The 13,026-nt window shown below is 37.1% G+C and overlaps 1 protein-coding gene across 1 annotated transcript in view; it reads right to left on the reverse strand.

Moving 5' to 3' along the window:
• Positions 1–445: 445 nt before the first annotated feature.
• NADK2 (NAD kinase 2, mitochondrial) overlaps positions 446–13,026 on the reverse strand; it is a 28,765-nt gene continuing 16,184 nt past the window's right edge. Inside the window, exons 5-12 of the mRNA XM_030466766.1 lie at positions 12,485–12,568; positions 11,063–11,199; positions 10,034–10,112; positions 7,900–8,043; positions 6,050–6,105; positions 5,913–5,966; positions 5,335–5,458; positions 446–2,994 (exon numbers count right to left, since the gene is read on the reverse strand). Coding sequence (XP_030322626.1) covers positions 2,856–2,994; positions 5,335–5,458; positions 5,913–5,966; positions 6,050–6,105; positions 7,900–8,043; positions 10,034–10,112; positions 11,063–11,199; positions 12,485–12,568 — 817 coding nt within the window. The 3' untranslated portion in view covers positions 446–2,855. The remainder of the gene's footprint in view (positions 2,995–5,334; positions 5,459–5,912; positions 5,967–6,049; positions 6,106–7,899; positions 8,044–10,033; positions 10,113–11,062; positions 11,200–12,484; positions 12,569–13,026) is intronic.

Raw genomic sequence — 13,026 nt, forward strand, 5'->3', positions numbered from 1 at the left:
ATGTGTAAACCATGGTGAGGTGTTACCACAAATACATTTAACATCTAAAAGGCTATGCTTAAAAACCCTGACAGAATTGTAGTAAAATGGCTTTTGTTAGAAGAAACAGTCCTGAAGAACCTGTTGTATTTTTAAGTACAGGGTTCAATGTTGGAAGAAGACATTTCTCTTGTAGGTTTATTGGTTATGATGGCAGTTGTAGCACAATGGAAATCTGGATAAGGTGCACCTGAATTAAAAAAAATTACCTGGTAGCACCAATCTATACCAAAAGCTGCATTTTACCTAAAGCATGAAGGCTTACAACCCTTATTTAAAACTAACTGCACAGTGTTAGAAGAATCTAAGCACATGAAGCACTTCTGAAAGTTGAAATAAGGCACAGGACAGCTTCTTGTATCTACTAAGTTTTTAATTTTTATTACATAATGTAAAAACACCACTTTTTAAAAAAAGCAAAGAATGACAGGTCTTATTTAGCAGAACACAGTGTGGACTGGCACTAAATGAAAAGATCATGGATTTGATTCAGCAGGTAGGTGATGTGCAGAGTTCACTGCCAGTCCAGGCAGATTAAATCAGTATTAAACCAATACTAGGTCCTGTCAGAGAATACTGACTACCAGGTAAGTTGTCTGTACTGCAATCCTTTATAATAAAGGATCCTTAAAAAGGATTCTACAATTCTTCCATAAAAAAGGTAGCTGCTTATTGTTTATCTACTATAAATCTCTGAATCATCCTTGTTAGCATCAAGCATTCACCAGCAAATGCTTCAACAGAAGTGCAATAAAATATAGACAAAACCAGTAGAGGCCACTCATGAGTAGGCCAGGTTTCCATTTTGCTAAGTAAGGAGTTTTACTGAAATTTCTTACTGAGGCCTAAACCAGGGCCATAAACCAAGATCATACTTTGGCTCTGTAGGACCTTGAAGACACTGTTTTTTAGTCTCAGCATTTGCAATAAGGAATGACAGGCTTCAGTCATAAATTAGTGTTAATGCCACTGGTGGGCTGTTTGGTTTGTGGTTTGTTTTGTTGTTTTTTTTTTAAATCTTAATAGCATTTTGACTAGTGCACTAGACAGAGGCATTTAAACCACCCTTAACTGCTTACAGGTGGATCAGAAATAACTAAAGCACCTTAGTCAGCAGCCAGCTTTTCAAAGAAAGATTAGTCTTGCATCTTTAAATTTAGACCAGTTTTACAAATTATTTTGGGCATTAGGAGCTTTTTTTTTTATTTCCTAAACTTAGCAAATTTTGAAAGATTATTTGGCTACTTGATTATCCCCATTTGGTCTGCATACACGAACACCGGTATCTTATTCAAAAAACCACCAGTATCACATTTTCTTAAGACTGAATGGTCTGGTCAAATCAATTTCCTCTAATTTCTGGTTTAGAGTGAGTACAAATACTTAAGTAGTACAAGGAAAAAATCCTTTATCCCCTTAATCCACCTATAAAGATCAGTTTGCATTTTCTGATTGGCAATAAACTGATGCCACACTGAAGAACATCTACATTGGACCTGAGAACTTACGTTGCACAAGTCTCCTCATTCAAAAGTGGTTTGAACAAAACTCACTTTTGGAAATCAATCTGTAGCAGACAGGACAAAACATATTTGTTTCAAGTCAGACAGCAGAAGAGTTCCTTCTGTAGGAATCATCATTTTGTCACATTCTGCCCTCATCTATGCAATTTGCAGAGACTTTAAAGGCAGCCATAGTTCACAGCTTCTCCAAAGCATTATGCAAAAATTCACTTCCCCTTCTATAATTAGTTTTTTCTCACTTACCTAACACATGATCAGAGGTATGTAAAAGTAAAATTGATTTGTTGCCAACTAAATATCAGTAGAATTCAGCATAGGATTGGAAATTTGAATTTATCGAAATTTAAACGTGAAAAACTGGGGGACACACAGGTATTTAATTGTGCTCCAACTAAGCACCCAGCACATCTATAAAGAAACTCAGAACCTAAAACTCCAAACTATTCAACTTAATAAGGCCAAATATCATTCTTAGTGATAGTAATGTAAATACACAACTGTGACTTAACACCCACTAGCCAGCTAATCCATTCAGTGAAGGAATATATCTCATGTCAACATGTTCTCTGTAGTTTGTGTATTCCTACTAAAGGGCTCAAGAAAACTCTTGGGTTTCTAGCCTAAGAGAAAAGGTGAGAGCTTCCTCATTCAAGATATGATTAAACCAAACTTTTACTTTTGATGTAAATCTACAAAGTAGAAAAAATATTGGAAGAGGAAAAAAAACCAAAACCACCAAGTTTCACAAGTTGTATGAAACTACAAAGTTGTAAAATTTTTCAAAAGCATATAAAAGGTTTATAATTAAATTTCTATTACATAATCAGGATTTACCAAAATCTATATATTCTTGCATCAGATTGCTACATTGGCAGTCAGCTTCTTTACAAAAGTGTATGTATGAAGGTATTTAGTTTCATCAGTCCCAGACTGTTACAAAAAACTGTACATCTGAATATTTAATTCTACTGACTTAATACTTGAACCTATCTACCTGTGTTTAAAAAGATGCTCTTTAATGTTTGCCTTGGATGTTAAAATGTCAATTTTCACTGAAGTTAGAGCTAAGACTTCAGATATATGTTGTTTTACAGCAGATACAAAAAGAGCTTAAACATCAGGCTAAGGTTTCCCCAACCCAAAGGAATGAAACAGCATCTCAAGATTCCTTCAAATGGTTTTGCATCCTAAAAGGCCAACTTCCAACATCATGCAGCATTGTTATGTTCTGTCTGTGTCCAGGAGTTCCCTCTCTTGCTCCAGTATTGTTTCAGCAGAAGACACGAGGATCCTTTATTCTTCCAGCAGAACAGTGCACAGTGCATCCTCTGCATCAATCATTATTGAAGCTATTGCCCCATCATTGAATTCGAAAGATGTTCCTCCATCTACAACCATACATGCATCCCAGCAACGGGAACGGACACAGACTCTGAAAAAAAAAAAAAAAAATAAAAAAAAAAAAAAAAAAAAAAAAAAATCCCCTGAGTATTTCCCACAAGCACTTACTTGAACAACAAAACTGGTTCTTGGGACATTCCTTCAAACATGTCAGTAAATGCTTAGTAATGCTGAGGCATTTAAAGAATAATTCAGCATGCTACTACTAGGCACTCGACTCCCCCAGCCTATCGGTATTTTGTACAGACACAGCAGAGTCTAGAGAGGACTGGAGGACTTGTACAAATTGAAACTATTGCTCCAGGAATCTGACAACAGTCCTTGATATCAAAAGCAGCAGTTAGGGTATATAAAGCTACGGATAATCCTATTTAATAGTGATTTACTTAACCTTTCATAGAAATGTTTTCAGTTAATTCATTATTCTAGTGTATGTTGTTCGTGTTAAGTGGAAGATGCAGGTTCAACTAATAATGCTGCAGATTAGAATAAGTTGAATATTAATGCTGTCTATTTTGTTACATGAATGACTCGTAAAGAGAAGTAACTTCAAATGCAAAGTTGAAGGTTGGAATGCTTGCCAGACAACATCCTAAGTAAGTGTGGCAGCATATTACTGTGGATATTACTGTTAATATCATTGAGCTACTAAGTTTAAGCTTGTAAAATTTAAGGCAGCTCTTTTAGAGCTAGGCAAGACATAAGCTAACTAAGCTGTCTTCCTCTTCATTTACCTTTAACAGGAAAATTAACGCAACCATTGGAATTTATCCTTTAGCATGTGTAGAAATAGAGAACACTACAAATTAAACTTTATTCATATTGCTAAGTGTAAACCAACAGCTATGCCAGAACAGCTGAATGTGCAGTCACATGTGGATGTGTATGATTGTTTCTGATGTCAGCCTTGGTCTAGACAAAGTTCTCATCTCAACTGAAGCAGCAATTTTCCAGTGACTTAAATTTTCAGGAAGAAACATGTTTCACAAATTAAAAGCTTGGAAGCACAGCCATAGCACAGTTTAAATGGCCTGTGAACCCTTAAAACACAGCGAGTTCTGGACATTGCAGAATGTGGAAGCATGTTCCATGCCCCCATTTCACTCTGGGCAGCTACTATGTCAAAAAAAGGACAGCACATGAGGAGATGTCTAGGATCAAGAGCTAAAGATCAATTGTGACAGGCAGCAAATTCTACTTAGGGAAAAATGCAGCTAGTTACGCCATCATTTATAGCTCCACTGAAGGTTTTGTAGAATATACCACACTGAGGACTCTAAATGAGATGAAACTTAGTCCTGTAGAAACCAATGGCTGAAAATGCAGTTATTTGTTCCTATTTTAACCTCTCCTTTAATATTTATTTACCCTTGAGAACTCCCAGAACCAAATAGCTAAGCAGTAAATGTTTAAAGACATTAATGCCAACACATACACTGCTGGCATCTAATACTGTAATGTTTAATACCCAGAGATGTCGTTTATTACCAGATCATAAAACGTTGTTGTAAAACTGATATGGATCAGAGGGCCAAGAATTTGGGTCTCCTTTGTGTCAGAGCTCCTTTAGACACTTGTTTGGATATAGAAGATAAACATTTAACTAATGATGAAAATATTGTACTGTCTTCCAGATAGTTATAAACACGTAAATAAGCTGCATGTATTTATATTTAATTGTGGCAAGCTCCAGAAGAATCACAGAATTTAGGTCGGAAAAGACTTTTAAGGGCATAGAGTCTAAACATTAACCTAATACTATGAAGTCCACCACTGATTCTTGTCCTTAAGCATGATGTCTACATGTCCTTCAAATACCTCCAGGGATGGTGACTTAACCACCTCCTCGGGCAGCCTGTTCCAGTGCCTGATAGCCCTTTCCAACAAAATCCTGGCTGATGCCTCATATTCTACTCTGAAAGAGTTTAACTCTGTCTCTTCTGTAACCATACACTGGTAGATGAAGAGAGCAACTGCATTCTCCCAGCTTAGTCTTTTTTCCTACAGGCTGGAAAAAGGCACTGTTTGACTCTCTCCTTAACACACCATGTTATTTTGGCCTACTAAGCATCTCAGTGGCCCTCTCCTGAATTCACTCCAGTTTGTCAATGTCTGTGTCCCCTACTAAAGGAGGGGCACAAACCCAAAGCCAGGCATAGCGAGATTCTTTCATTCTGTAAGACTGTGCATGTATCAAACATTAACACAATTTAGAAATGTTTTCTTCCTGTTGCTAACAGAACAATACTCAAGCTGCTCCTCAAAACACAAACTGTATGTTGAAACACTTCAAGGTAAACTGGATTACCCCTACTTTGACAGAATACACAGAATGAAGTAACTTTCAGGCACTGCTACAGACAACACTCACTTTGAAGAGAAGCCACGCTGCCGGCTACTTGAGAAAACTCTGTTTACAATAGGTTCTCGAACACTGAAAAACATCTTTGGTTCCTCTGGACTGTAGAGCAGGGATTCATTGTAATCATTTGTTACTATAAATAGAGAAATCAGCCATTAGTTTTTCCATATAAAGTCAGTTAATTTCAAAACATGCATTTCTCCAGGAAAGAACAGCTTCCCTACCAAGAGGGAATACTGAGTCTTGACACATGTTTAATAGCCTTTACCAGCAAAAAAATAAGTTATACAGAAGACTCCTTTCAGTTCTATTGCATGATAAACATCAGCTTTATTCAGGTGATTAAATGTCTCAAATCTTAGGAAAACTGAAATTCTCCTGGAGATTTACACATACTAAAGTGTAAGTAAGCACTTCCATATCAAGTCAGACATTTTTCACCAAATGTGCCTAAATAATGTTCTCAAGAAAGAGTAATATTGCAAGAACACTAAAATATTTAAAGCAGTGCTGCGTAACAAGAGTACAGATAAAATGAACTGGTCAAAGTTGAGATACCTTAAAGACATCTTGCCTTTTTCACTAACCTTTCTGTACTAGTTCCGTGTTCAAAGGCACATTCAAACTTCCATGCTTTTTAGCTGTTGAGCCAAGAGAAAGAGCCTCAGTTAGAAAGGTGTATCTTTATATAAACTTGGCAACTAATGCCACATTGTTAACTCACCAATCTTAAGGATCTCTTCAACAGCTTGGTGTGCTAACTTGTTAATGTTATAGGACCTAGACAAAGAAGTAGAAGTCTTGTTTGCTAAGCAACACAAGTTGGGAGAAAAACAACACAAAAAATATTGTGTATAGATGAAGAACTTCAACATGAGGAAGAAAACCAAAGACTACTACTAAGTATGAGCTGATATCAGTTTCTTCAAAAAATGCCTTAAATTAACTCTCGGTTTGATATCTACCTGTAGGGCAGCTTTGTATATCTTAGTCCTCAAGAAAGACAAGAATGATACAAAGCATGTAGTTTTTCTATCAGTAATCCTCCTGTCTTTAAGCCCAATTAACTGCAGATTTAAATCTCCACTAAGAAAACCAAAAAAACCAAACCAAACAAAAAAACCATGAGAGGTCTACAGACTGAGTGCATTCTTATCCCTTCTATCCACTCCTTACTAATTAATTCCTTCTTTTCAGTCTCACTTATAGTAAACAACACATTTTTACAAATATTAGGTCTTTTTATGTATACCCTTAGGTGTGGGCTATATACAAAATAACTGCACAGATTGAAATTGTTCTCTCTCCACTAGGTATCTTTTTATGCAAGTTTTGGCAGCTGAAGGAAGAACCTGGACATTTCAAAGCCTCTGTCTGAGGTCTGAAATGCCAGGAGAGCCCCAAACCAAGGGTAAAGAAGGTAACTCCACAGAGGCCTAGCCTCTGCTCAGACAAGTCCAGCAGTAGACAGTGATTATGGCAATGGAGATGGGCAGCCCTAGAGTTTGGTCCCTGGTTCTGGGGTTCTTCAGTATAGAGGGTATAAGCAAATGAAATGCCTAACAACTTTGAACAAAGACTGTACATTTCCAAGGTACTAAACACTAAGCAAGTTCCCCTAGCAGTCTGCCAATTCCATCCTTGGCAGCCTCCAGGACTAAGTAATGCTGACTGAATACAAAATTCTGAATTACAATGAAGAGTAAAAATCAGTAACCATGGCTATGGCATGAATATGCATTTCTGAATTTCAATAAAAGCTTCAGTTTAGGTTCATCTTGGCCTACCACATAAATCCTGGGCCTGTTGTACAACTTTCAACTATAAACACAGCCAGATTTACAAATGAAAGAGGCTGTCACTGCACCCATCTCTCACATCTCAAAGCTAAATTGGTTAGAAATTCATGCAATACTGCATCTTGTTTAAACTGAAGTCAAGACAATTAACCCCTTTGACTAAGCTAGCACAGCTCTGCTTATATATATGCCTGTCTTTATTTAAGGGAATATCTTGGCAACAAGATTGTGCCCTTTCAATTAAGCTGGAAAGAGGAAAGAAGCTTGAGGGAGAATGGACAGTGGATGTCCCAGAGAACACTTAACACTGTTTCCAATCATGTGTTTTTCCATTCTTCTAACTGCTTAGATTTTTTAAAATTTTCTAAGCATTTTAACTTTAGCCAATAAGAGTAGTTCAGAGATCCCCTCAATATGCTTTGCAACTCAGGGCATAATCTTTTTCCCTTGCCACCCCTGACCACTCATCTCCCCATGCAGTACACAACCTCTTTCACCAAAGTTACACTTAAGGTAAACTTCTGTCTCAACATCTCAGCTTCTCACCCTTTCAAGTCTGCTGTCCATACCTTCAAGTAAGAAATGCTCTGCTCTGCTCTTCTCATACACACAAAGACACCTTTGAACCATACTGACAGAGTTTTTGGACACAATTTACATGCAGCAACTTACTCATAGCTCAAGAAAGCCTCAGTACAGCCAAAATGCTTAAGCAAGAAGTCTATCTAGCTTATCTGAAAGTGTATTTTATAACAAAGCAGCAACATGTACTTACCAGGCTTTTGATCCAGTTCCAGTACACACATTTAGCCCTGAACTCTTCTGTTTTTCCCAAGGACCATCATCAACTGATATCTCATAATACGAGGCCCTATGGAGCGAGAATTTAAAACTGGGTTTGCAGGACTTAAAGTTCTCCCTGAATAAGACAGAACACACAGCCTTATCAGGCACATTAAAAAAATCAAATCTGGATGTTGATTTCACAGGCTTTGCACAGTGTTTCCAATTTGGCCGACACTACTGATTCACTGTTATAGCAGGTTTTGTAATGAACAAAAGTGATTTGCAGCATGAGCTTTTAGGCAGTTTTTCTGCAGCAACTTTTCATATTAAATTATGCACAGAGAACTGTGTTGTTCATCTGGGAATAGTTTTATATAAAAGCGGGGTTTGCTAGATTTACAAATGAAACTACAAATCCATTACCTTCCTTGCATAATTGCTGAACTACTGAATAACTCTGGATATGCTGTGATTTGGCTTAATAAAATTACATCAGGAAACACTAAGAACTAAGGCACTCCAGTGCCAGACAGAAATAGCATGGCTTCAAACTGAATTCTTCATCACTTTGGTAATTAAAAATCCAGAATGATTCTTCGCAGTTACAGTTTTACAACAGTCAGGAGGCTTACATTTCTCTCCAAGGCAAATTCCTCCTAAAACTCAAATTTATTAAGTCTTTAGTCACTGTCATCATTCTGCATGGTATAGCTCATGTATCAGGGATTCTTAATATTAGGACCTGAGAGAGCAGACAGTCTCTTTGTAAGCTTCAGAACATACAAAGTTATATTTATGAACTGAAGCTGTTGATATTCATAGTGCCTAATTCAAAGAGTATATTATCTTCAAATGGTATGATATAATCTTCATATTAATAAATACCCTCTTAGAAAAACACCACATCCCCTGTGTTCAGCATGACTGAGTTTCACCTTTCCTAGTAAAAGCAGCTAACTGATCTGTTCTGAGTGATGGGGGTTTCAGGATGGATCAACTAGGAACACATCTCTTGAATGTCAGTTTAGACTCTTAGTAACTAAAGGCATTTTGTGCATTCACTCTTGGGAATATGGGAAGATGACAGAAATAGAGGCAAATTAAGAACACAGGTGGACATCTTGATTCAGTTTTAGATAATGTTTGCAAGCTGGTATGGAAAATATTGGGTTTTTTCCTTCAGTTCCCTTGTTTTCTTAACTGACACACACAGTAAGACCTGGGTAGAAGAAAGTAGCTTAATTTTTTCTTACTATACAGCAGTCTCATCATTATTTGAGCCTTCAGGTGTAAGGTGCTATTAACCCAATATTTATTATTACAGATTTGCTCCTATAGACATTGTGTTTCTCTTCTAAAATGCTGGAAAGCAGTTTTGTGCTCCTTTATCACTCATGTTAACAAAACTTTTTAGAGTCTTATTAACAATAGGTTTGATTTACTAAAGAGGAAAACTTTAATCTCTCTGAGACTAATTCCTTCTGCCAGTCTGAGGCTTCAGTCCAGGTGGAAGACAAAACACTCATGGAACATTTATACTGTTTCCAGTAGCACAGTGTCCTAGGCACTGTACAAACACAAGATGTTACACTCTGAAGCTATTTGGGTTTTTTGTTTTGTTTTTAAAGATACAGAATAAAGGAAAAAGGGATATAAAAACACAAGTAAAAGTTTGGCTAAGTCCTGACCAAGGATCATGCTTTAATTTCTATCCCACCCAAGTCACATTCTCCATCTTATCATCTGACTAGCAGAAATGCATTTATCTTCGGGACAGAAAGGACAGTCAGATAATGCAGTGCCAGCATTTGATACAAATTCATTTCTTAAAACAAGCAAATCTTAAATCTTCCATCCACTGTAAAGAAAATAACCAGGAATCAGGAAAGATAAAAGAGTGACCAGATAGGAAGGTTGAAAACTAACAACAAATTGACATCACCACACTTAGCCATCTGGAAATATACTTTGTAATCAGCAACAATACAATCAGTGTTTTATGTTCATAGACTAGAACTAAAAATTGAGAGCAAAAGCATCCCATCACTATTTGTCCATTGCAATATTGTAAAAAGAAATTCAGCCAACTGTGCCTTGCTGCAACAACAAACAGTTGAACATACCTGGACGAAAGTGATTCCCCAATAAAGACTTCATTGAGTGCTCTCACTGGCAGAAGATGTGGACCAGAAATGTCAGATCCTGTAGATATTTAATATAAGTTTTGAATCATTACCCTAATCCCTGTATTTTCAAAGATAATTCACAACTCACTAGAGAACACACTGCTTCCTGGGTTTCAGTTCTAGACCTAGTGCTCCAGTTTCTTCAAGGACTCAAGGCCAGTCACTGTCCTTTACTTGAGACTTCAAACATTTGAACCAAGGCCAATAAGCCAACAAGACTTATAATCAGACACTGCATTCCCTGAAAACTCATAGGCAACCTGAAAGACTGAATTAAGTCTTCTTTTCTGTCAGTCATACTTGCAGCCTAGTTCAAAGAATTAAGACTTTTTACCACAGGGTAATTAAGGGGGATTAACAAGTTGTTCATGGTGAGTGAGGACATGCAATGCAAGACCTAAGTTAAGGTTAATCATGCATCTTCAATCCACCACAAAGAAAACAGTCAAAGGCTGCCTGATGACTAAACAATACTTAGAGAGACCCTTACTTATGACTTCTCATCTGCTTACTGGCAGTCTGACCATCTTTTTCATTTGTGCAGTAACCTACCTCATATTCTGCAAAAGTTAAGAGCATTTGCGTGCACACACACATAAATATGCTTTTTGTGCAGAGCAGCTAAAGCATGGGGTTACTTGGGGTAACCCCAAGTGTCTATAGTAACTCCAAGAGCATTTTAAAAAGCTCAGGTGTTTTGCCAGCAGACAATACTACTTAAAAATATCTCTAAAATAACTGTTAACACTGAAAACTGGTTATAGTGTACAGTCCAAAATAAACATATAGAAACAAAAAATACTAACTTCTATAAAAACCTTAATCTGTGTCTTCAGCTAATGACATCTCTCCCTGCCTCTCAAATACATCACCCAGGCTTCAAATACTTCAACTTTTACAACTCTTTATCTCCTATTCCAATTAATCATAGCAAAATGATAATACTCCAGTAAGATTTTAACCTACTTTGATCTGGGAGTCTTTCATTTATGTGAGCCCTGCTGTGTTGCTCCTGGCTTAGCTGCTGTTCATGTAAATCTACAGGGATTGGGTTAATACCAGTTCCTTCAAGATATAGTCGGATTCTTTGCCGCCACTGCCACCTTAGAGGAGAAAGAAATTGGTATCAGAAGCTGAAATATTTGTTACAGAATTAGATAGGATCAGAGAGTCCTCACTGTCATCCTCATAGACCCTCATTTTACATTTCCCTAGTGTAAGGAAATCTGTCCTTACATTCCATGCAGGGCTTTAGGTAGTCAAGCAGTCAGGGAGCAATAACTACCATTATGCCACTCTCCTTACAAAACTCATGCTAGAACATGTCAAGACCCTATGTAAAATTAGAAAATAGGACCATACCTCTATTGTACCACTACCAGGAGATCATGCCACATCAATGACTATCAAAAAAGTAAACATAGTAGTCTAACATAACCTGTCCTTGATAAATCAAAGTCAAGTGCTGAAACAGACTGTTGCACTAAAGTGGCTGACACTTCAAGGATAAGAAAACAAGACAATTCCTTTTCTTCCAGTTGCTGGTACCTCACCATCCTTATGCAACTCTGAGACCCCATTAGCTCTTCCAGATGGGCCGATCCAGTTACCCACTTAACATCTCCCTAGGGCCACATCAAGGTAAGAAATGCCAGAACTCTATGCAACATCTGCTCAGGTCCTTGCTTAGGAGTATCAGTTCCTATTATTCTGGAAAAACAACCAGGGAGATACTGTGTTTCACTCTAGTGAGGCTTCAGGTAAATAAGGAGCAGCAAGAGGAGTGTCAGCAACAAAAATATAACATGGCACCCAACAAAACATAAGAAAGGGTTAGATTACCACAGGAATTTGTCTGCATTAGCACTACCAGCCTTGTAGTAGCAACACAGCATGATGGAGAGCTAAAAGCTTCTCTTTTCTAGGTTTCAGAATATGTATGATAAAAGTACCTTTTGATTTAGCAGTACCTATCAAAACTTTTTTTTTTTTCAGTTGCTTAAAATCACTGTGGATGACTGTATTCACTTCATTTCAGAACTTTTCTATGCACAACCACAGTTACATTTCAAGCTGCAACTTAAATATACTATTAGTATAAGCAAAACCCAACAGTAGTATGCTTTCATGCAAAGGACTTATTTCTGTTTGGCACAACATTCTGAAGTATTCTGGAATGTTAATAGTGAATGTGAATACTTAATGAAAAAGTCTTCTCTATTCTGTCCTTTAGAATTCAGCTTGCTTCCTCCTTAATTCAAGTGAAAATCAATTACTGAAGGTCATAACAAAAGCCTTTTTTCTGGAACTGTCAGTCAAATTTTATTCTTTGATTTCCAATCTCACTCTTGACCATGTTTTGGAAAACCAAGTATCAGTGAATCCTACCTGAACTCACCACGATAAAGCTTCTGTAGTGCTTCAGGAAACGAGTGTGTGTATCTCACAGGCAAGCATAAGTGACCCTCTGATCTGGTAGCGAAAGAAGTACACTCAAAATTACTACTAAGATTTGGTACCTTTAAAAAACAAAACATCTCTTTTTGTTACATAAAGCAAAGTCACAATTTGACCTTTATGAACATACAGTATTCTTACACTGATAACATATCATCAACAGTACATCTTTTTCACCTCCTGGGGTGCATGTGAGATGTGGGATATTTCTATAACATTTCCCTTAAGAACTGGCTAGTAATCCTGCCAGAATATGTAGGTATTATTATAGTTCCTGTCACTATAGATCTAGACAATAAATGCAAGCTTAATAAACCTTGCAAATTATAAAGAAAACTTTCTCCATTTACAACTAGTGATACAAGACAGGTAAACAACACGCCTAAGATCAAAAGAATCTCATTCCAAAGCCAGAAGACTGAGTACCTCTCCCCTTTCATGACGATAATATTCGATGACTTGAAGGCACTTGT

This window comes from Calypte anna, chromosome Z (assembly GCF_003957555.1).
Source record: "Calypte anna isolate BGI_N300 chromosome Z, bCalAnn1_v1.p, whole genome shotgun sequence".
Classification (NCBI taxonomy): domain Eukaryota; kingdom Metazoa; phylum Chordata; class Aves; order Apodiformes; family Trochilidae; genus Calypte; species Calypte anna.